We start from the raw sequence: 26,595 nt of genomic DNA, 5'->3' as shown, positions 1-26,595 counted from the left end.
TTTCTAAAAATAAAAGTAATTCGTCAAAATGTGCATTAACACTTCTTATGTTAAAACATATAATATTTAGAAGAGATGTATTTTTGTTATTTACATAAGAGTCGTATTCCGAAAAAGAACCAAAATAGTTAGTTCTATATTTATAATTTTCAATAATATTATTAAACTTATTCATGATTATTTAAATAAAAAATTTGAAAAATAAAGTTATTAGTTATACAACTCATATATTTCATTGAAAAATTGCACTCCAATATCTACATTATTTTTCGAATTACCGCCATTGATTTTCCAATTAATTTACATATACTATATATATATTTATTATGATATAACATCTATAATATTATAATCTATAATATGCATAAATATCCACTAGTCAGCACTAAAACAGTCCAGAATTCTAGAATAACATAAAATTAGCTGAAGATCTTTTGATTATTTTAATACATTATACGTCATTATGTTTTGTATTTTATAAAAATGAGTGTTCTAAATAAATATAAAAAAATTATTTGACAATTTATAGGAATAAAATATTATTATTTTTTCATCTTTATCTAGATAATGTAGCTTTAACTTTATTTTCTTTATTATAAAATTGTAATTATCTGGACTCATACGCTGTCAATGTAAAAACAACTTAACTGACAACTGTGGCTATTTGTTTTCATTCGATTCGGTCGATTATATTCCTAAGTAAATCGGTTTACATCAACTTTTGTTTCTAACAATCTACCACGGTAAAAGTAACCGTGTTTCTTAATTTCTTATTGACCAAATGTTCGTTTTTTAATAATGGAGCTCAGACGCTCAGTTAATACATGTTTGTTTAGTTACAAATTAGGTACGATGATGGTTGAAATAATGAGGAAACGTTTAACATCAAATCAACATCAACACAAAAAACCTACCTATATCTACGTATTTTATAAATAATATGTAACTAGCTGTCCCCTTGCACTTCGTTGCCCGTACAAAATGCATTTATATTAAATTTAGTTGACATTGTGTTAACATTTAACGTAACATGCATGTATAAATTGCATTTTTGATTTTCTGATTTGATGTATCAACGTAACATAGCTGTCCCGACCAGAGTTGCCCGTAGAAATGTTGACCATTTAAAAGCAGCATTTAAAGACAGTAAAACTGTTGTCGTCGGCCGAACGGGCGGAATTTTCATTGTCTCACGTAATTGACATTTTAAATTTTCTCCTAAACTACATAACCAAAATAATATACTTTGCTTATCGATATTTTTAAAGACGTAATCTCAATATTTTGCTTTTGCCAATTATTATCATTATCAATAAACTTTTATTACATTACACGGGTTTATTTTAGCGCTTACCCAATATAAAATATCACCGAACGCCACTGTTATAGGTACTTACTTATCTATATTTTATATTTAATAAACAATATTACACAATAGAAGTTTGTTTTGAGATAAATATTTATAAGGTCGAAATTAATAATTATATAAGGATTTTTTAAACTAATTGTAAATAACCTAATTTATCATACTATTCAAACTACGATTCTATACAGTTTATTACATTACATTTTTTTTATTTATTGTTTATTAAATATAAATGGTGGAACAGCATTATTTGACATACGTATTATAGAATAACTTTTGTTCTATTCGATGTATTATATTTTAATAAATTAAAAATTAAACAATTTTAACACTGTTTTTATTTAAATATTTATTTTTCTTATGAACGGTATAAGGTTTGTAAAGGGCAGCATATTCGTTTACCCGGCACTGCATGTGTACACATAAGCGAATTATGATGGGAATTAACACTCCACCAAACAAAAAATTGTATATTAATTGATATGCTAAATCCTTTATTAGTTATCCTATAATGAAATAACATTAAAAGAGTTATTTCGTCATGAGTTATGTATAATATATAAACCAGTAAACGTTGTTTGAAGAAATTATTTTCTCAAGTTAAACAACGATTCATTATTCGTGTGTTTTATTCATAGAAAATATCGGATCCACCCACAGAACATAATATAAGTTTAATAAAAGTATTACAAATTAGTAATTATTAATTACTAAATACTAATACATAATTGATAACATTTAAATTTGTTTAGAATATATTCAATAGTCGATAGTAGTATTTTTATTTTTATAAATTTACAATTTTGAATCAATGGTTACAAATTTACAATTATCATGTATATTATGTTCCTAACTAAATATTGTACCTAATTTGTTTTAATAAAAATACTTTTATTTTTAGTAATGAGTAGATGTATATTGTATAATAAATAATAATATATTAATTGTAGGAAAGTGAGTGAGAAAAAAATGAAAAATATAAATATATTATAGGTACCTATTATATTATAATATTATATTACATAAAGACATTAATTAATATATTTTATAGGTATTTGAACAGAAGGTTTGACAGAGTTCCTCACTAATTTGTTTCATTTTTATATGTAAAGCCCCTCCTGAAATTTATAAATTATAAGTGTTACCATATTTTATGATTGCATGCATATGTAATATTACACATACATTAGTGCTATACCTAACTGAATAATAAATGACAATCAAAAACCATATAATTAAAGTAATAATTTAATAATTACATTTGTATTTTTCTGTATTGTATTGTATTTTCTATCACACGTCACAGGAGCCAATTTAATCTAAAATATATACTCTTATAATATTTAACTACCTATTATAATTAGGGCTGGGATTTGTATGTAAATACATATTTTTACTAAAACATGATAAATTAAATATTGTAAAATAAATTCATTTCACGTGATTTGCAATACTTGAGACGACGCTATACCCGCATGTGTTGTCTCTGTCTTATACACTCGTAACATAGTTAAAAACTGTTTTGCGCGGGACAACTTTACTCCCTCGATATTTATATCAAAATTACCAAAATTTTAAATCGCATTGAGAAGAACTTTACCTGTATTGTAACGTTTTAATTTTTTTTGATAGTGGTAACCAATAATTTTTAATAATTAAATGAAAAAAACCTAAAGTTCTCAAACCAATAACTTTAGTTGCATTCATGTTATCAAAATAATTAAAACGCTACGACAGAGGTAAAGTTCTTCCCAATGGGATTTATAATTTTGGTTGTTTTGATTAAAATATCAAGGGAGTAAAGTTGTCCCGCCTAAAACAGTTTTTAACTATGTTACGCGTGTACAAGACAGAAACAACACATGCGGGTGTAGCGTCCTCTTAATTTATCATGTTTTAGTAAAAATATTTATTTACCTACATACAAATCCCAGCCCTAAATTTATAATATTATATACTTTCCTTAAGAGGACGTCTCGCCCGCATGTGTCGTCTCCGTCTTACACACGTACCACATAGTAAACTTTCGTTCACCAGTTTCAATAATGTGCTTTTAGTTTTAATATTAAATTGAATTGACCTGTTATCAAACTTTTAGGTAAGAACATTATCTGTGTTCTCTCGTTGGCTTTTTACGATATTTTAATTTTTAAGTAAATTATGAGCGTTTTCAAATATTTAATAATTTCATACTCATAAAGTCATAACTCACCTAAAAATTAAAATATTGTAAAAATCCAACGAGAGAACACAGATAATTGTCTTAATATAGAAAGTCAATACACAAACAGATTCTCGTAAATTAGTTATAAATAATTATAAAATATTATAATAATATGATAGATATTATCAGGATAGTCGTAACGCAACCCACGAAAATAGTGAAGACCATCGTGTGGACATTTACGGTATATCTAATGTTAAATAGATTTAGTTTCTAAATTTAATGGAAATAATAAAAAAAAACGGAATCCCCTATGCTTTATGTACATAAACAGGTGCATTAAGGTATCACTATTGCAGTACTGCACATTTGTACAAATATACGTAAATAATGTGTTGTGGTAATGGTATAAAAATAAACCACCGACCGGTCAATATTATTTTATCGTGGATCGACGACGCTAATCAGTTTATTAGATTATATTTTATAATATAAGACACTAGACAGTAAAGACTATAACATTATATTATATTATTATACGCCCTAAAAATAACTTATCAATGGATTTATACACGACACACGTTATTGGAATTTTCGAAACGACTTTCCATCGTCATTCGTTTACAATCGGCAGTCGGCGTTCGGCACTCGGCAGTGTCTTATACTGTCTTTCGAGATTCCACTTTCATAATTAATAATTAATATTATAGAGTTTGATATTGTAATATTACAATCGTGTGAAATGTGAATGAGTTTTGTTATTAAGAGGACGTGGCACTCCAGAAAAATATGCCGTAAAAACATGTTTTCGTACTTCCAATAATACGGCTTACTGAAGGGTTTTACGAGAAAAACACCTATTATGAAATTTGTAGAGGAGAATTTTATCTAGAATCGTATAGAGCCTGATTTTCGATATTTTTATTAATTATTCAAATAATTAAAACAATAAATAGTAAAAAAAACCATAAAATTCATTGTGAAATATTGGACGATTGAAAAAAGATATCAAAAATTGGGCTCTATACGATTCTAGATAAAATTCTCCTCTACATTTTTTATTATAGGTGTTTTTGCTTTATAACCCTTCAGTAAGCCGTATTATTGGAAGTACGAAACCATGTTTTACGGTAAAAAAAAGTATAATTACGCTCGGACATGTGCTGCGCTCATCGTCAGCGGCAGCCTTCGATACTCGGTCTTCATTCCTCCACCCCGCGTACAGTACCGTACCATAGACCAAAACGAGTTTTCTTATCGTGACCGCGCATGGTTTATAAATACTCAAATAATTATCGATACGTGAAATAATAATACTGAGTATGAATGTATGATTGGTATGAATATTATTGTTCGTATTTATATTCGTTATTCATATTATTTGCGCTACTGCTACTGTATAAAATCATCTATCGTAATGTTGAAGTTTTTCAACATATGATTAAAATATTTTTTTTTCAATTGAAGTAGAATATTTTTTGTATAATAATTTATTGTTGATAAATTTTTTTTTATTTTTAATAAAAAAATTAAATCAGTAAAAATTTCACCTATTATTAATAATTGAAAAAATGTAAAAGGAAAAACAGGAATATCAATGATGAATATTGTTTTATATTTTCCTATAATTTAATTATTGTTCTCGTAAGTCTTAATAGGTATAAGTATAGGAAATATATAGGTAAATTTGTTAAAAAAAAATAATTTTAAATACATACGATTCAATTAAAATCTGAAATATTATAAAATATTTGACTCTCATGCACAATATGTACAAACATATTTTGTTACATATACAATAAGCAAACATAATTAAACACAAAAGAACCAGATAAACTTAAAATCATAACGTAATATTAGTTGGTAGATATAGATATAGATAAATATACCTGTATATTATAGATATTATAATAGTTATTGTCACTTTTGATTCCTATCATTTTAAAATGATAAAAACATGACAAAACAATAATTAAAATAATCTTTATAATATCGAAATAATTATGTAAGGAAAAAAACAAAATTTAAATGTTTTAACACTTTATTTTTTACATTATAATATATGTATATAAAAATAAATATATGATATATTAGTACCTATAGACTATAGGTACCTAAAATCATATAATTATTACAAATTAAATATTAAATTATAATCATTTAAATATTATTATACAAATATACAATTACATAATTATTATTAATCGTATAAATAACAGACGTATTAAAAAATTATAATATATTGACTAATTATTAATTACTAATTAATTGTATATTTGCACACTAATAATTATAAGATATTCTGAGAGGCACTGATTAAAAACTATAAGAGGTTCTGCTAAGACTATTAAAAAGATGCTTTGCTGAACAACACGGCTGTTGCTCACACTCTAGACCAGACTCGACTACTGACCACCAACAGGGCCCGTCGTCACGGTCTCTCCGAGGCTCTTAGGATGTGCTGATCTAGCCCTTTTTGGTCACGTAGACCATCGTGGGAATCTAAGTGTTCTCACACTCATTTTGCCCGAGTCAACACATTCCAACATTATATACACTAGTCTTTTGGACAAGATAAAAAAAACTTATATAACTATACGCATACGCATATACATATATATATATGCCTATACAGCAATATATTGACTATACAGCTATATATAGCTGGTCGTCCGTTCAAAAAGGGTTTATTCAGCAGATTCCTTTAATTTTAATATAATATGTTGTAAATAGCTGTAACATATAACAATTAGTAAGACGTGATCGTGTGACTCGACTACACTAACTGTGATCTACTTTGGTCTGTTATTTTTATTTCTTAAAAATTGATATACAAAAATTGAAAAATGTTTAAGTCAAAAAATCAACAATGCAATACGAAGGATGTAAAAGTGTATTTTTTAACTAATTGTTTTAAAGTTAATTTATTGGAAGCTAAAAAAATGCTTAGGAACCCAACTAATGTATCAAACGTTGTCCAATGTTCAAAACTTGAGCCACAGCCAGGTAAGTGGTATATTTGTATAAATTGTAATCAAACAGAATTTACCTCAGATGGGATCGAATGGCAAGTAACAGGCACAAATGTATTACCAAACGATAAAAACCCTATTGTGCATGTCGAATACTTTGCATCGGAAAATGTACACAAAAGTGTCTTTAAATTAGTTGAAAAAAATCGATATAATGCAATTTTAATCAACTATGTGGAATCTTCACACTTGAATATTACTAACTCACCGAAAATTGAAACTGAAATCAAAAAACCAAAATCGTTTGTTTCTAAAAAGAGATCTATGAAAAGTATAATGAAAGATCGTTTAAAAATATTCAAAAACTTAAGTAATGAAGAAATAATGGATAATCAATCAACTATTGAACTAATTAAGTAATCATAACTATTTTTTAAATTACAACATAATATTATGTCATATATTGTTTTTTTCTGTTAGAAACAAAAATATTGACTCGCCCACTTTAGGCGCCGATAACTGTCTTCCAGGTACTTCGACATCAATCCCTACTTCCGATTGGTAATAATATACTAAACACTTTATGTACTTATTATGTACAATACTATAATACTATATACTTAATATTTTAGTTAAAAATAATATATCTATTAATTAATTAACTGTTTTATAGTACAAAGGGTGATATACCACTATTGATAAGTAGTACACCATCAAATAGAACTTATATAAATGCCAATGATTTGGATATATCGAATGTGGAAAATTACGAACTTACAACTTCTTGCGATAATACTCATAATAATCCGTAAGTTAAATATTTTAAACATATTTTTATTATTTGTAAAGAGACAACTAGCAGTTTATTTAAATTTGTATTAATATTATGGTGGTGTTGCTACAGTGATTTTTGCATTAGTTCACCACAAATAGCGAGTTGTGTAGAATTTACAGCAGAGACAAGTACACCAAAACTGAAATTGCAAGTACAAAACCAATTTGATGAACCTGAATTAACTGTTAAACTTACGGCTACTGAAATAAATTCATCTTTCGAGTAAAATTTATATTAAATCATATAGTAGTTTTTTATGTATTTTAAATAAATTGTAGTGTAGAGTCTAGACAATATTTTCATTATGTATAGGTGTGCTAAAATCCATGACGAATTTATTGACTCTCACGCACTGACTGTCAGTTCAGTCTCAGAGGTAGAAAAAAGCCTCATGTAAGAATTTTGTTACCATCCGTAATGTTTTATGAATTAAAATTTAAATTAATTACCTATATATTTATCTAGTGAAAGAGCAGGTGAAATAAATGGGTGTAGGATTGTAGACATCGGATATGTTTTTAGTCAAGTTCTTGATTGTACTCACGAAGGAATGTATGGATGTAATTTTATGAACATGGAATATATATCAGAATTTAGGAAAGGTTACTATTCACAATTTTTGTTCAAATGTAAAATGTGCAATATTCAAAAAAAAATATATTCTTCAAAATTTAATGAAAATCTTCAAAATCAATGGTCAATAAATAAAGCTATTGTAAATAGCACTATTGCAATTGGTAATTAAAATATTGATTTAAATGTAATGCTTTGCGATTTTGTTTTAATTAAATAGTAATTTATTGTACGAGTAGGAATTGGCTATACCCAACTAGCCGAATTTTCTGCTGGTTTAGAAATACCATACATGTCTGCAAAAATGTACCATTCATTTCAGTCAGTTCTCCAAGATGATATTAAAGGCACAGCTTGGTCAGAAATGAAAGCGGCAGGAGATGAAGAAAGAAAATATGCTATAGAATCGGGTTCTGTTGATAATAATGGTATACCACTCATTACAGTTGTTGCGGACGCTCAGTGGTCCAAGCGGAGCTATAAAACAAAATACGACGCTTTTTCCGGAGTGGTAAGTGTTTTAAACAATTTAAAAATTACATAATAAAATAAAATTCAAATAACTATTAATTAAATTAATAGACAAATCTATAACTAATCTTAACTAATTTTTACGTGACTTTAGGCAAGTATTATTGGATACAAAACAAAAAAAATACTTTTTGTCGGAATCAGAAACCGATATTGCGTAATTTGTGAACGTTCTTCTAATAAAAATATTGAAAAACCTATACACACATGCTTCCTGAATTGGAAACACGGTGCTACAAGTATTGAAGCGGACGGAGTAGCCGAAGGTTTTACCAAGAGTTTCGAAATGCATGGCGTTAAATATTCAAAATTAATTGGTAAGATACAATTACGTTTATTACATAAATAAAAATTTATAATCAAATTTTATGAATTTTTAACAACAAAATAACTTTAAATTTACGCGATTTTATCATATTTTGTAAAAAATTGAAGAAATAAAAAAAATGTGACCGACGATTTTTTTAATGGCAATAAGTACAACTTATAAACATTCTTGTATTTTTCACTCCGTTCAGAATCTAAAAAAATGTTTTAGGTGACGGTGACAGTAGTGTCACAAAAAGGCTAAATGAAATACTACCGTATGGTCCGAGCCTAAGAGTCGAAAAAATTGAATGCAGAAATCATATGCTTAGGAACTATTCCCAAAAAATGTCTGCACTCACTAAACGGACAGAATTTCCTATTGCAATAAGAAAAAAAATTGCTGATAACCTTGTTAGGCTTAGAACTGATATAACCAAAGCTATACAGTATAGAAAATCTGAGGAAAAACCATCACAACAGAAAATTTTAAGTAAGTACCTACCTAATTTATGTTATTGTTTATTACATTTTATTTATTTGGGGCTTTTTAGATCTTAAATACGACATAACCAACGCACCAAACCATCGACTTTTTGATTGCCATAAAAAATGTGCTCCTTATTTTTGCGAAAAATCTGCAGATAACTTAGTTGATAACTGCAAGACAAATGAAAATGATGGTATAGTCAAAGAAATTAATATAATTGTTTCTCGTTTGGCTAATAATGCAAAGAGTCTTATATTGGACGTAGACAATAACATTTGCGAACAATTTAATAGTGTTATTAATAAATTTCTTGGTGGCAAAAGAATAAATTATAATCAAAGGAGTTCTTATAATACAAGGATATTAGCAGCCGTGGTTAGTTTTAATTCTAGCGAGTATTTAAGAGCTGTAAAAAAACATATCACTCAAACAAGTCCTGGTAAGATAACATTTTTTTTTGAAAATTATTATTATATACAAATGTAAAATAACCTATTAATTATTTTTTTTGTTAGGAAAAACGGCTAAATCATTTTTGAGTCAAGTAATAAAAAAACGTTCTGCTTGCCAAAAACGAAGACGACTTTCGACCAAACTTAAATATAAAGTAAAACGACGACCAAAAGCTAGTTCCAAACCAGACGAACATTATGGTAACGCAGACATATTAGACGGTATGTAATGATAAGCTCATATATTATTGTAAATTGTAATAAATAAACTTAATTATATCTAATTAATAACTGTCGTATTGTTTACGTTATTATAGGTATAAGAGAAGTCGATGATCCATCATTTGTAAAAGATATGGAACAGTTTCTGAAGTAGGTACTATAGGCAAACAACGATATAAATACTGAATACCCAATACCTAGCTATTATTCGTTTTATTCAATAATTTCGTTTCTAAAGGACTTTATATGACGTCAACCGCACCACAGTAGAAGAAACTACAAGACATCAAGCCGAAAGTGAAAACTGGAGGGCAGAAAGGATGATTCGACTCACCGCTAGTAACTTTGGTCGTGTATGCAAAATGCGTCGTAATACTAGTTGCAAAAATATAGTGCATTCAATCTTATATCTAACATTCAATAACAAGTTAGTTTAATGTTATACACTTAAAATACCGCACTATAATTAAAATGTGCATTGTTAATATTAAGAATATTTTTATTTCTATTTCTTTTTTTATTTAATAGATTCTATATTTTTTTATTTTATAGGTCTGTCCAGTATGGTAGGGATATGGAAGACGAGGCAAAAACAAAATTTGAAGAAAAGTTCGGTTACAAAATAAAAAAATGTGGTCTTTTGATTGATACGCAAATTCCATATTTAGCTGCTAGTCCAGGTTTAACAAGATTTGATTTTCTTACTATTTTCTCTAGTATATAATAAAATAATTAATTAATTAATATTACGATATTTTTTTTTTCAAAATTATTTTAGATGGAATTATTGGTGATACTGCTATCGTTGAAATTAAATGTCCTTATGCTGCAAAAGACACGGAAAATGAGATGGAGGCTGTATCCACTGGCAAAGTTTGTTTTCTACTAAAAAAATACCTTTCCTTATTTATTTTTTTAAAACCTAATTTATTTAACACAGCTGAAATATTGTTCCATCAAAGAAAACAAATTGGTATTAAGTAAAAATCATATTTACTACTACCAAATTCAAGGACAATTGCATATTTCTCAAAAGGAACAATGCTTTTTTATTATATACACGACTAATTGGATGTCAGTCCAGATAATAAAATATGATGATGATTTTTGGAGCACACATATGGTCGATAAATTAAAAACGTAAACATTGTTAGAATTAATATTGATTTAACTTTTGTTAAATCCAATATTTAGTTTTTAATAAAATATAGTAAGTATATCAATATTCAATTTTATACTTATAGGTTTTATCTAAACTGTTTGCTGCCAGAAATCGTGGATCCTGTTTATAAATATAGATTTATGAAATCAGACATAAGAGAGTCAAAAATAATTTTACAGCAAATGAAAATCGCAAAACAGCTATTTAATAACAGATTAACGTGAAAGACGAAACACAAAAATTTAATATTAATTCAATTGTGTTATTTTTATTTACTATGTTAACTATATTGATTATTATTATTTTATTTTATTTTATTTGAATTAGAAGTAATAAAGGTATAAATACGAATCAAGCTATATTGTATTACAGTTTTTACGATCTATATTTTAGTGTATATACAAATGCTAGCAGTAACTTAATTTAAAAAATAGAAGGTGGGTACGCGGCGCGCGGTTATCAAGAAAATAGTACATTGCGACATATAAGTATTCAGAAGAACGTTCATATAATAATAAGCGACGCTCCCGAACGAGCAGCCGTCGACTGCGAATAGTGGGCGTGGCTTAACGCCGCGTGCTTGCGGATCGCGAAAACACCTAACAGCGCATTCTCTTGGACGTTGTATACGTTTCGCTTTGGGTGCCACGTCCTCTTAATATTTACTGTTTATTTATCCTCAAAGAAACAAGAACAACAGCGTAAGGGAAACAGTTATTTTAAAAAACAAAATTGTTCTAACAATAATAGAAAACTTTGCGGTTGTGATGATGTAAGTACCTACTTTGATCAATTTATATTTTGTTTTCGTAAATTCAAATTTTGGTTTATTTTGTAACTTATAAATGCTCATATAAATCAAAATAAAATTAATAACCCAGAGATACAAATTAATGTATTTTCAAAAGATCAGCCTTAATCTTCTACATCAATTATTTAGAAGTATAATTTAGTAATTAGTTTTAATTAGTGTTGTGATGTTTCAAATATTTTGTTAAATACCTAGGTATATTTAAACACGTGTTTAAAACATCTAAATTAATCAAAGATGGTTTTGTTTAAAACAAACAGCATAAAAAAACTGAACAAATCAATAATTACAGACGGAACTCTATTATTACTTAACATTGACTTCGATTTTGGCTCAGATTTATGTTTACGTTTAATTGTTGTGGATAAACAATTTACATTATTTAAAGTTGTACTGGCTTCAGTATTAATTGGTAGTACTTTATCATTACCAATTGTATTGACATTAGATATAGAAACATTTGTTTTTGATTTCAAATTTGGTTCATATTTTTGGGTAGGTATCATTACTTAGATCAATAATATTTTTATGTTTATTTTGTATTTTTGATGTATAATTTATGACACCAGGTTCATCTTCACTCTTTAATAATGTAAATATTTCATGTTCCTTATTAGAATCCTCATGTGCTATAGCCCTAAACAATAATTAAAGTAAATTACTATTTAGTAAACATAATATATTATTATTTATGGTTTTTAAATAATTTGTTTATGAATGACCAATTTAATTAACTAATAATAATAATTAATAATTATTTATTTTTAAATTCTTAACTATAATATAAATATTAAAAATAGCTAAAAACCAACAAATTATTTTAAAATAGGTAGGTATGTCTTACTTGTTTAATTTGTTGCTCAATGAAGTGTTAACAATTTGACTTTTTGAGGTATCCATGCATCCCTGTGATTGTACAATTAATATATCTTCTTTTAATTTTTTTTTCAAGTGTTTTATTACATATTTTAAACCTTTGTCATGACTCTTAAATTCTTCATATGTCATATTACTATACTCGTGTTCTGCATATTTAAAAAAAATTTTTGGTTCAATATCCTCATCCATCTCATTGTTCAAGGTATTAGTGATTTTGTGTTCTAATATATTATTAAAAATTAATATTGGAAGTTGAATTACAGTGCCAGCCATTTCAGTGAATATTTGAGATTCTTCTTCTTTGTTATTTACTTGTTCTGAAACACAGTTATTCATTTGGTTTTCACTCATTGTGTTGTCCTAACAATTTCTATACTCGTATTTTTATGACACGTTAAAAATGTGATATTAAATTAAGAGACCAGTACTTAGTGATAGTTATCCACAACGAAACATATACAACGTACAACTATCAAGGGCTGAGAGAATACGCTATTGTGTGACGTTGCTGTTTGGTGTTTTAGCGATCCACAAGTGTGCAACGTTTAAGTAACCCATTACTCATAGACGGTCTGTCTGTGAGTTCATGCAAGAGGGATGGTTATTATTAAATAATAAAGTTATACAATTTTTAAGAATGCTATAAAAATAGGTTTTAAAATGCCACTCGTGATATTTTTAATATCTTCGGATAATGTGATTGATTGCGTTATTAGATACTTCATAAAATATTTACAGAATAGTAAATCATACTATAAATTATAGGTAGGTATGGGTATCTATAATAATTAGGGTTAATATGTTTATGCACTAAAAAACAACGAAATATGCATACAAATATAAAGAAATTTGAACAAAAATAATGCAAATCCTAATTTATTATTATATAATTAAATTAAAAATCAAAAATCAAATATATTTTTACAAAGCCAAAAAACAGTACTTAGATCCAATAAATTTGCTTTGCAAGGATTTATTTCTGATCTTGTGTACATATGTTTTAGAAATCCACTATCAGTGCCTACAATTTAAAAAAAAAAAATTAATTTTTATAACGCATGAGTTTGAATACGAAGATAAATAAGACGTTAATAAAAATACTATAGTGTACTTCTTACATAGCTTGTATAAATCGTCCTTAACTTCTGTTACAACCGCTAATACATTTCTTGATGATCCACGAGCACTTTCTACATCTGGAATACTCAGACGTACTGTAGTTCCAACACCAAGTTTAACATATTTTCTATTGGATGTTTTAACCATTTTAAGTGCCTGTTTTTCTAAATTGTGTGCAGATGATTGACGTGCATCAAGTATATTTTGTTTTCATTGATCAACTAAATAAATACATTATTAACTTAAACATATTAAACTATATTACATTTTTTTTTTACCAAGTTCTAAGTCACTAGTCACTTGTTCTAAGTTACTAGTACATGGTACATTTTCTTCGGCTCCCTCGTCTTTGTTTGACTTCAAAATGCATTCAATATCTTCTTCAGATTTCAAAGAGCTAATTTCGTCTACCGGTAAACCAATTGATGCAACACCTAAACGGGACAACCAAACATCGCTTCATAAGGTAATCGACCGATACCTAAAAAGAATCAATTAAAATTATTTTTAAAATTTTTTATTTATTATACCAGAATGAAAAGTACGATTTTTTCGAAATTGGATAAATTTTAATCCAGATGGCCAATCCGTTGATTTTGTTTCCGCCATCCATGTCGCCAACATATCTTCCACGTCCCGGTTCGCACGTTCTATAGACCCCTGACTCTGACTATGTTTTGGTTTTCCTTGCACTATTTTAACATTTACTAGGAATTGTCGTAATTTCCTAAATTGTCAACATTTCCGGTAACATAACCATATACTAAGTATTACTAACACAAAACACAACTACCTAGTTATATATATATATATATATATAAAAAAACTAATGCAACACGAAAAGCATATTTTTATTTTTGTAACTGTTGGGTAAATAACAAATTGTAAAAATAAAACCAAAACATCACTATTAACTTTTAAATCTTAGAAATTGACAACAATTTAAAATAATAGTGTGAACAAATTTAAATATGAAACTGTAAAAAAAATATAGTCCTTCATATTATAACATTGTAGTGTTTCAAAATCTAAAACATGTTCATGCTATCTTGTAGGTTTTGTTTTAATAACCCTACAATCTATATAAACAATGAAAAAGTTTTTTCAATTGAACATAGTAGATATGAATTGTAATGTTCACAAAAGGCTACAGAAGAATCAACTAAAATAAACAATATCAATACATTACTTAAGAATTAATTCATTTTTTTTCAACTTCAGCATTATCATTATCGTTGTCGTTTCTATTAAAATGAAAATTGCTAGTTGAAATTAAATTATACATATTTTGAGAAGGTTCAAATTTACAACAAGTAGTTTTTTGCATACATTGACTAGCCATAAGAAGACCGTGTAGGTGTTTGCATACGGTTACGATGTTTTGTTTTAATTAAATTAATTTTGGAAAACATACGTTCACAAGAAACTTTGATTGTGGTAAAGATAAAACTGTAAGAACGAAATTAGATACAACACGAAATAGGTATTCATTTTCAACTTCTATTTTTTTAAGATTTACCCAAAATTCATCGAAATTAAGTGCTTTAAGCTTTATAATATGTTCAGGTTCTAATTCAATAGTACTAAATTAAAAATTAAAAATAAAAATAAAATCTATACCTACTGTCGCGCGGATACTAACCCACCTGTGCCGCCAAAAATCGAAATTCACCATCAGCGACCGTCGCGTTGACGTGCGCGTCAACCGTGCAGTGCAATTGTTGTATATACCTATACACACCCCGTGGCTAGATTAATTATTATTTAAAATTAAACCGATTTCAAAATTGTTTTTTTCTCCATATTACAAATAAATAACTATAAAATGGCTATTTTTGAATAAATAAAAAAAATGTAATTGGTTTTTAATTTTAGATCATTAAAAAGAGTGGGCTTTTACTTATTAGTTATACAACTCATATATTTTATTGAAAAATTGCACTCCAATATCTACATTATTTTTCGAATTACCACCATTGATTTTCCAATTAATTTACATATACTATATTTATATATATATATATATATTTATTATGATATAACATCTATAATATTGTAATCTATAATATGCATAAATAAAATCCACTAGTCAGCACTAAAACAGTCCAGAATTCCAGAATAACATAAAATTAGCTGAAGATCTTTTGATTATTTTAATACATTATATGTCATTATGTTTTGTATTTTATAAAAATGAGTGTTCTAAATAAATATAAAAAAATTTATTTGACAATTTATAGGGATAAAATATTTTTTTTTTCATCTTTATCTAGATAATGTAGCTTTAACTTTATTTTCTTTATTATAAAATTGTAATTATCTGGACTCATACGCTGTCAATGTAAAAACAACTTACAAACAACTGTGGCAATTTGTTTTCATTCGATTCGGTCGATTATATCCCTAAGTAAATCCGTTTATATCAACTTTAGTTTCTAACAATCTGCCACGGTAAAAAATTGCTTAACCGTGTTTTATTAGCTAAAGAACTCATAAACAAGTTGGATACGATTTCTTAAAAGAAGAATAACGTTACCTACACGTAAACAACACGTATCTCCATTTTAAACATTTTTCAGGAGAGTGAAAAAACTATTTTATGTTGACTGCACATTTTATGTAAAATTAATTTTGTTAGTTAAAGTTAGTACTACGTGTTATATGACTACTCAACAGAAAAAAAACCAATTTCTGTAAAAAACAAGTTGGATACGATTTCTTAAAAGAAGAATAACTAAAGCTATTGATGATCGATGGGCTTTGATTTAATTATAATGAGAAATTATTCTGATAAAAATGATGGTTATTCTTATATATTAACTGTTATAGACACATTTTCAAAATTCTCCTGGGCTTTACCACTCAAAATATAGATGGAATTAGTGTTTCAAAAGCATTTGAAAAAATAATAGAACAAGCTAAATTACAAAATCATCAAGCACTAAAATTACTTCACACAGATAACGGTTTGGAATTTGAAAATAAACATTTTATAAATATTTTATAAAAATATGGGATTCATATGTATCACTCACAAAACGAAGAAAAATCGTCAATAATTGAAAGGTTTAATAGAACATTAAACGGTAAAATGAGATAATATTTTGAAGTTAAAAAATCTAAAAAATGGATAAATATTTTAGAAACTTTATTAGATGAATATAATTTCAAAAAAATACATCGATCTATTGGTTTAAAACCTTGTGAAGTAAATAAATATAACGAAGACATTGTTCTACACAAACTATTTTCTGAAAAAATCAAACCTAAACACAAATTAAATTTAGTGTAGGTGATAGAGTAAGGATAAAAGCTTATAAAAAACATTTGGTAATAAATATAGTAATAATTAGACAAGAGAAACATTTTTACTTAAAGAAATTTTAAACACATATCCTATAACATATACAATTATAGCATTAAACAATGAAGATATTGAAGGGAGTTTTTATAATGTAGAGTTGCAAAAAACAAAATTTTAAATGTTATTTTTTAATAATATAATTTTTATTAAAAAATGAATGTAAAAAAAATAGTAAAAACTATAATAATTAGATAATGGAAGGATTAAATAAAATTGAAAACAATGTTAAAGGAATAGATAATTATAATAAAATGGATAACAAAAAAACTTGTAATAAATGTAATTTAACAATTAAATACAAAAATTGGTCTGCTCATTTGAAATCTTATCGACATAAAAAAAAAATGATATAGATCAAACAATTATACCTTGTAGATTACACACAACATATTATAAAGGTATACCGATTAATCGAGAAAAATTAAAAAATTATAATTTTTTTAAATTAATAAAAAATTATGTAATACAAAGTATAAAAAATAAAATATGTTATGTGCAATTTTGTGCTATGGAATACTATGAAAATACTGAAATAGTTAAATATAATTTAGATGAAATTCCAATTTCACCAGAATGAATGCCTTTTCATCATTTGAGATGGTAATGAATTATGCCTCTTATTATCATCAGACCAAACATTTGGTCAATTTCAAATCCATCGCCATACGTATGATCGTTTGGATCCTTATCAACTATTTCTCTTTGAAAAATAGTGTTAGAGTCTGTAGCTGATGGTGGTTGGTGATTTACCTCTTTGTTTGACTCATAACTATAAAACAATAAATGAATAAAATAATTAATATACCCATTACAAATAATTTAAGTGAAAATTCATAATTGTGATTTAAAACCATAGAACTCATAGAATAGAAAATATTATTACAACGATATTCTACTTGTATATTAATAACTAAATAGAAATAAATGTATCATATATTCATATGAAAGTTTATTGAATGTAAAAGACATACATGTAATATTCCAAACTATTTAACTAATTTATTGGTACAACTAGAGTGACTTGAAACATCTATTTGCATTACTCTGACCATATTTACAAAGGTGGATATTAACCAGTAAAAATTTGAATATTTTCCTGGCTAATTAAAATATCCATCTTCAGAACTTAACTTTTACTATGTAATTTGAAAAATAATAATTTAAGTTAAAATCATTTTAATACATATTACAAAATATATTTATATAACTGGTTATAAGTGATTAATTTTTCTACAGTGTCCAAAGCATTGTTTATTTGTATTTAAATGAGTAAACTATTCCTACTAATTAAACATGGATAAAATGTTTGAACACATCGGACATAACCTGAACTGACACAAGTTTAAAAAAAAATGACGTATAATATATATATATGACCTAATAAGGTCTATGTTTGAAGCACATATTAGCGACGAGTCTCTTGTTGACATTCATTATCTGCGCATGCGTGAGTATATTCGTCGCATATTTATTCGGAACTGGCGCAGTGTTAGGTTCGGTTAGTTAAAAACATTAGAATGAATAATATGCGACAAGTATACTCACGCGTGCGCAGATAATGAATGTCAAGAAGAGACTTGTCGCTTATAATATGTGCTTCAAATATCGGAACTATGGCTCCATCCATTGTATATGATCTAAGGCGTGTTTACTTCGCGCGCTAACCGTAAAAATGTTAAATACACACTTGTTGGGTAATGACAACTGTTGTCTGAGGATGGTCTTGGCGTTGATGTCGTCGTCGTCGTCGGCTTCTAGGACGTCGCCAACGTTATCGGTTTCGAGGTGAACGTTGGCGTCGGTATCCATTTCGGATTGAACGTAGGCGTCCGTCTGGTTGTTGAAATAGGTTTCATAGATGCCCAATATCGCCCGCAGGGGGGTAAAGGGGACATTGCCCCTATTACTGGGAATTATTTAAAACTATTGTTAACTTAATGTCACGCATATTAATTATAACATAATTTCATTGATATCCATTTAAGAAGTATGACATAATGTTGTTTGTTTTCTGTGTATAAATTATGCTATTTTAGAGTGAAAACACTATAAATATATTAAAATTTAAGATAACCTTCTTTGTTTGGTTTTAGAATTTTTATCTTGCCCCGGGCGGGATTTTCTCCTGTAGTGACGTCTAATATCTTTGGAAGAAAAGGGAATAAATTCGGTACCATCATCGACACAGAAGCTGCCTAATCGGGCATTTGTGTGATTAAGGAAGATGCGAGGCTTTTGGCTGAGAGAGGTGGGAGGAATTTTGGTATTCTTATCGATATCGGAGGAGCCTATTTCGGAGTTTTTATTGATAGGGATGGCGTCAGGACACCTTTTAATGTCTTCGCTCTCATCGTCACTTTCGGTATCCTCTTGGCTGTCCTCAAAAGTAGACGTGACCGAAGTCGTGGGCGAAGTCGATGATACGGACGAAGACGAAGACGAGGACGAGGACGAGGAAGTCGACGAGATCCATGACGTGCATGTACTGCTAGAGTCGCTTGAAGAGTCCCCGTCGTTCGACCCACTCGAAGTTGGACGGCTAGACATCTCTACAAACACCGGCGTAATTACGGACACTGAAATAGTTTGCGTACAAATCCGATCGTTGGACGCGCGGTTTTAAACGGTTATGAAAATCGACGTTGGCGATTAAAAATGTATCAATAGGTATTGGCGGACGACCGGCTAAACGAAGCAATGCGGAACCTTAGCGTAACACGCGCACGTCGATCTGTAACAATGGCGGAGGCAGGTCACGGTGCACCGGAGAAACACGGAACGAACAGCGGTTCGGCACCAGAGTGAATAACCAACAATAGTGATCGTGGCGCGCAGGCGCGCTCAATGCGCGTCGCTTAGCTTGGATGAATACGGTTTATTACGGTTTGTTCCACTTGTCCATTGCATCGGCTTGCCCGCAGCACGACGTGACCTACTGTCGCGCGGATACTGCAGCGGCGCCCCACTTGTGCCGCCAAAAATCAAAATTCACCGTCAGCGCCCGACGCGTTGACGGCCGCCGTCAACCGTGCAGTGCAATCGTTGTATACACCTATACACACCCCGTGGCTGGATTAATTATTATTTAAAATTAAACCGATTTCAAAATGGTTTTTTCTCCATATTACAAATAAATAACTATAAAATAGCTATTTTTGAATAAATAAAAAAAATGTAATTGGTTTTTAATTTTTTTTTTTTTTTTTTTTTTGTATTATAATAAATTATACATAGCTCAAAAGAGCAAATTTACAATAATATAATAATAAAATGAATCTATCTACCACCTGTAAGCAAGCTTGTGATGGTGGTAGAGAGTTACAAAATCTAGTGATTAATACAAAAATTAATAAAAATATAAATAAATAAACAAATACATGAATTATAATATACATAAACGATAAACACTAGTCTAAATGAGTTTCTAACCAGTTGAAAATTAATTTTTTGAGATTCGACTTTTTAAGATTCCTGGAGTTATCGTATATATTTATTTTAATATTAATTGGCAGTGAGTTGAAATATGTGGGACTAAGATAATTAATAAATTTTTTCCCAAAAGATTTTTTAGTATAAGGTATCTTAGCATTGTATGCTGTATTTTCTCTTTTTTCATTAATGTTAACGACGTCCACCCATTGATAATAATTTTTAATTATGAAAAATATAGCTATTTTTTTGTAAAGTTTTTCTAGGGATAGAACATTGAATAGTTTAAAGTTTTCTATTGTTGATCCTTCTAGGCTTATTTTACACAGACAGATCCTAATTATTAATCTTTGTTGTATTGCTAGTGGTTGTAGTGCGTTTTTGGCTGTACCTCCCCAGACCAACAGGCCGTATTGTAATATTGCTTGATATAAGGCAAGATAAATTATTCTTAAAGTATGAACTGGTAAAAAAATTCTTAATTTATAAAATTTGAAAGACACTGTTCGTAGTCGTGACACAATATTACTCACGTGTAGATTCCATCTCAAGTTATTATCGATTATTAATCCTAGATATCTAGTGCACGACACTCTGAAAATACTTTGACAATTTAACTCACCACAAGGTTCATTTCCACAATTGTGTATTTTTAAATGATCAAAATTATTTTCATCCTTATGAATAGAGAAATTAATAAAATTTGTTTTTTTATAATTAATTGTAAGTTTTCTTTGATTCAAGTAACCTAATACTTTTTTGAAACCGAGTGTAGCTTTTGTTCGAACGTTATCCCAAGTATCACCAGAAAAAAGTAAACAAGTATCATCTGCATACGTTACGACTTGCCCATTGATATCAAGATCACATATACTATTTATATATAATATAAACAAAGTAGGACCCAAAACACTCCCTTGAGGTACTCCACAAGTAATTAGGTAGCTCATATCGCTTATTAGAATTAGTAGGTGGCAATGGACAAGGTGTATCTCCAACTCGAACATTAAGTTGACTGGGAAAATAATCTGTTACTTCAAAACGCCCTAATTCTATTTGACATAGTCGAATTTGGTACTGATAGGGATATTCTGGTATTGTTTTTGAAATATCACGATTTGAAGATATTATATTAATTTGATTTATAGACATATTAAATGTAAATACATATTCTCTCATACCTGAAATAAAATAGATATTATAAATATAATTAACTCAAAAAAAAGTGATCATAAAATATATTGCTACCTGTAAGATGGTTTACTAATGTACATTTGTAATTTGAGCTATTTAGAGGAGTTAGCTTAATAATTTCTTCAATATTATCATAAAATGGTAGGTTTCTTAACTTGTAATGATTTAGATTTTGAGGAGGCTTTACGTGTATTGATGCAGTTGGTTCGTATTATTTTTGTACAATTTTTTTGTTGGTTTTTTGACCCGTATATATAATCTGATTTGGTTGAATAAAAAAGGGCTTCGAGTTACTATTCACTTTGCATTGAAATATTTCAATTATTTTTTATTTAAATGCTGCAATTTTAAGGCCATCTGGTTTACACTTTATCAAGTGATTTATCCGATAAAGCAATTCAGATCTTATTCTACTGCTATTTAGACCAAACGTTTCCAATAGTACTATCGGAGAATAGTACTCGCAAATCAACAGTTCTAAACTAGACAGCATAATATGTTCGCTAGAGTAACGATTCATTGTGACTAAAAAAAAAAAATTATTTTTTATTATATTTATAATTATTATTTATTATAATAATTAAAAAATAAAAATATATATGTAGAATCATATTTCGAATTTATTATGTAATTTGGGTTATTAATTTATTGTCTGTAATTTTTTTTAGATTTATATTAAATTAAAAATGTGCTACAAAAATCTGTAAATTGAAAAAATATTTTTAAGCCTGTCCAAAAAGAGTATACATCTAATTTTATTTATTTTTTGTTACTAAATAGGTGCATAATAATAAACTAGTATTAGATTACTATATTAAGGTAAAACACATGCTAGACAAATGCCTTAAAATCTAAGCAATTTGATAAATATTCATCATAAGTATGTCTAACTATATAGGTATTTAATATTTAACTATACATCATTTTTCCACATATTTTTAGTCGCTTTAGGGAACTCAGTATTACAATTCAAATATGCTATATTATATTTTTCAAAAATAAACCTATTTCCGTTTGGTCGCGATAATCTTTACTCAACTCCAAATTTTGAATGTGACGCCACCATGCTTGCCCCAAATGAAAACGAAATCCTTTAATAATTATAGTTGGCCAAACTTTTAATGTGTTAAGATGAATAGATAATTCAAAATCCGCAAATTTATATTCGGGAGAACAACATAAATTTAATTTAAAACATTCAGTTTTTAATATATTAAAACATTTTGCGTATGATTCGCATTCTTTATTATTAAGTAAAAAATACACTAAAGGTATGTAATGACCATTACTTAAATCGTGTATTGTAAATAATTGTAATAAAAATTTAGTACAATACTTAAATGTACCATCTACATATATAGTCTTAACAGTACTTAAAGTATTTAAAATTTTACTTCATGTACATTTTGAATATTACATGGTCTTGCTGGTAGTTTTGATCGTCTTGCCAAATATATACTTTTGCAAAAGCAATTCATATCAGTTTTAATGAATTAAGAATAACTTGTCTAACCATAATGTCTTGTACGTCTTTTTCATGGTTATGATCTAATTTATTCTTTATAACAGTATCTCCACTTTCATCGGTTTTAAAATATGCTTTACACTTTTTGTTTGTACAATTCCATCGTCTAACATTATTATTTAATATTTTATGAAATCTTAATTTATACCCTTCAATAATTTTTATTTCCTTACCGTGTTGGCTTAGCATGTTTTCGGGCAATGACATTTTTAAAATTTGCAAATTGACAATTTGTATTATATAATATTACGGAACTACTTCGCACACAATTTCACTATAGCACTTATTAACAGTAACTGAGTAAGTTTTAACTTGTAATCGTGCAAAATTATTATCGGAGCTAAAATTAATTTCCCCACCGTTTCCAGTGTTTTACAGTCATAAATGTACAAATGAAAGTATTATAGTTGTACATTTTAACCACCATATCGATCGTCAAACATGTAGGTATCTTAAAAGTTCGATTATTTTATCTTAAATAGATACCTATAGCAGCTGTGGACCGAGGACGCACTCGGGCACTGTAATATAATTTGTCGATAAGACTACGGACGCACTCGGGCTATAAAAAAGGTAAAAATTAAAAACCGGAGGTACTCGGGATATCCCCAGTGTGCAGCCGTATCTTTTTGCACCAACCGTACAAAGTCACCGTTTTCCGTACATAAGGTACCCCGTACCCAGTGCATGTAAATTGCGCCACAAGTATTCTTTTTAGTGTAAAATCCGCCGGGCGTTTGTAATTTACGCAGCAAACAACCTAAAGAAAAAAATATTTATGTAATTTTCGCAACTTTTTAAAGTTGTAGATTGCGCCACATAAAACTAAATAAATAAAGGGCATTATGTTATCCACATCTGCATGTGTTTTCTCCGTCTTACAAATATCATAGTAGTTCAACAATGAAAACGTATAACTTTAAAACGTTCTTATAAATTTAAGTATATCGTCTAGAAACTTACAATTTTTTAACGTTTTTCTTGTAAAATGTTTAATGACCAATTTAATTTGTAATACACTAATGCTAAACCTATAACCGTTTTTTGAACATAACTTAATTTAACATTTATCGCAAAAAAAATACATTTTTAATATTTTTCAACAATTTAAGTTTTTATAATTTTTTTTTTTTTAAACAATAACATCAATTTTTAATTTCAAATTCTGAAACATATAAATCGGAAGTAAGACAAGTAGTTATAAGTAATTTTAAATATAGCTAAGTGAATTAGACGAACTATCACCTCTTTCTTATTCATTTTTTTTTCAAGAATTTATTGAAATTTATATTAATTACGAACATGAGAAAAGTGATGTACAGCATGTCAGCATGTACACCAACTTTAATTATTTATACATTTATATGTTTACATAACATTATACCTTAAATTAGCTAACCCTTGTGCATTTTTTATTTCATTACCCCTCCCCCAACCACCCACAAACACAATTTTTAACAATGCGCACCTGTATATAATACAGAGCTGAAAAATAACTTACTTATTATAATGAACACCTTTATCTTAAATTATGTTTTAATATTCATGTTTAAGTGTACAGGTATGTATATTTTTTATATGTAATTATTATTAATATAAATGTATTAATCGTAATATTTAATGATTTATTAATTGTAAATAACGCCTTAAATAATAATATTATAAAAAATAATAAATAATTTAATAGTAATAAAAAAAAAAATTTTATTTTATTTATAATTTATTAATGCTTGCACTGCAATTACAGTAATTATTATTGAAACATAAAAATCGAAACTAGGACAATAGTAGTTATAAGTATTTTGATTTAAGGTAAGCGAACTTATGATTTAATAAACACTACCATGCTATTAAAAATAACCTGGATGGCTAGATAGCATAATATAAAATGGTTTTCAAAATCATCTGAATTTGAACTAAGATATGGTTTTCTTCAGAATGTCATTTATATATTATGAATGAAACAAAGAAATTTATAGTGTATATTTAACGAAACTGAATAATATATTTACCTTTATTTAGCTAAAATTTGAGAATTTTTTTATTTTACCACCACCGAACTCAAGTTTACCTATTGGCATTGCCGCATTGGGCATACCATTATTTTCCAAATAGACTTGTTTGAGTTGGCAATAAACTTTGTCTATTAGTCATTACTCATTACCAATCAAAATAAACGATCTGAATCTGGACCGACTGCACATTCCATCAACTAAAATTGAGTCCTTTTTATCAAACTTGATCAAAATAAATTAGATTTCTGATCGTAAAATGTGCAATGTAAAAAAACTAAGTGCAGATAATTAAATACAAATTAATTAATAAACAACATAATAAAAAAATATTGAATTTTAGTTTAAAATTACGTGTCACCTTTGTCATACTATTTCTATAGTATTTATATTGTATAATATATAATAAATAATACAATGATCGTAGTTTTGTAGATCAGACGATTCATCGTAAACGCGCATCGTATAGCGCTATATACGTTGTGTCCATTGTCTGTGTAGATTGTTAATAGTAAATAAAAGATAGACTCTCTAATAACTAAAAATCTGTTTTCCACTGTTTAACATTTATTTTGGTATACAGTATTATAACTAGACATTTAAAACTTTTTTTTTAGTAATTTGTATTTTGTAAGACATATGTATACAGTGTACAGGGTGTCCCGTGAGGATTATTTACCCATTGCGATATCTCCTAAAATAATGGAGATATCATAATTTTGATTTTTTAATAAATTTCACAAGGACAAGAACTACAAATATGTCATGTATTAATTTATTTTAATGTATTAGTAAAAAAGTTAAAAAAAATTATTTTTTCTTCTATACAAACTAAAAATAATTTACAGTTGATTACCTAAATAGGCATAAAATACTTTTTATGTTAAATATTATGATATCAATACGATTTACAATCTTTATCAAATGGAAAATGTTTTAAATAAATTATTAATTAATGTATTATATATAGAAAATAATACGAGTGATGGGGGACGAATGCTCTCTTCCCCCCTCAAATACGTCCTTGACAGAAACTCATCACAACAACGTATTTTTATTTTATTGCATCTAAAAGTGCAAGGGGGTTTATCTTCTGGGATTATCCATCTTTGTTTCAACAGTAGAACTTCTTTATTTACAATATTGTCACACAAGTTTATAATAGTTCGAATGTAATTGATTGAATTAT

At 27.8% G+C, this 26,595-nt stretch overlaps 3 protein-coding genes across 3 annotated transcripts in view; 2 read left to right on the top strand and 1 right to left on the bottom strand.

Moving 5' to 3' along the window:
* The first annotated feature begins 7,944 nt into the window (after positions 1–7,944).
* LOC132927238 (uncharacterized) lies at positions 7,945–10,830 on the top strand. Its single transcript, XM_060991735.1, is given in 11 exon segments — positions 7,945–8,074; positions 8,150–8,421; positions 8,536–8,758; positions 8,980–9,240; positions 9,302–9,676; positions 9,753–9,911; positions 10,007–10,061; positions 10,150–10,338; positions 10,464–10,591; positions 10,690–10,799; positions 10,801–10,830. Coding segments are annotated over 11 exon segments (1,905 nt in total). The 5' UTR covers positions 7,945–7,971.
* A 904-nt stretch (positions 10,831–11,734) lies between these two features.
* The window catches only part of LOC132927239 (protein argonaute-2-like), a 33,845-nt gene continuing 18,984 nt past the window's right edge, over positions 11,735–26,595 (top strand). The window contains exon 1 of the mRNA XM_060991736.1: positions 11,735–11,845. The gene's annotated coding sequence lies outside the window, so the exon portion shown is untranslated. The remainder of the gene's footprint in view (positions 11,846–26,595) is intronic.
* Positions 17,543–19,407, bottom strand: LOC132924581 (uncharacterized). The gene is made up of 2 exons (XM_060988973.1): positions 18,934–19,407; positions 17,543–18,015 (listed from the first exon to the last, which is right to left on the bottom strand). The coding sequence occupies exons 1-2, from the start codon at positions 19,053–19,055 to the stop codon at positions 17,835–17,837; spliced, it is 303 nt and encodes a 100-aa protein (XP_060844956.1). The 5' UTR covers positions 19,056–19,407; the 3' UTR covers positions 17,543–17,834.

The sequence above is a fragment of the Rhopalosiphum padi genome, chromosome 3, assembly GCF_020882245.1.
Source record: "Rhopalosiphum padi isolate XX-2018 chromosome 3, ASM2088224v1, whole genome shotgun sequence".
NCBI classification, from domain to species: Eukaryota; Metazoa; Arthropoda; class Insecta; order Hemiptera; family Aphididae; genus Rhopalosiphum; species Rhopalosiphum padi.
Note: the sequence above shows the minus strand (reverse complement) of the source record. Positions and strands in the feature narration are given on the sequence as shown.

What these genes read in the sequence shown, in the direction of transcription:
- LOC132924581 (XM_060988973.1), bottom strand. Translation starts at nt 19,055, where the DNA reads ATGGATACCGACGCCAACGTTCACCTCGAAACCGATAACGTTGGCGAC. An exon ending in CAGTTGTCATTACCCAACAA is followed by an intron (nt 18,016 to 18,933) that starts GTGTGTATTTAA and finishes ATTGTTTTATAG; the next exon opens with TTATGAGTCAAACAAAGAGG.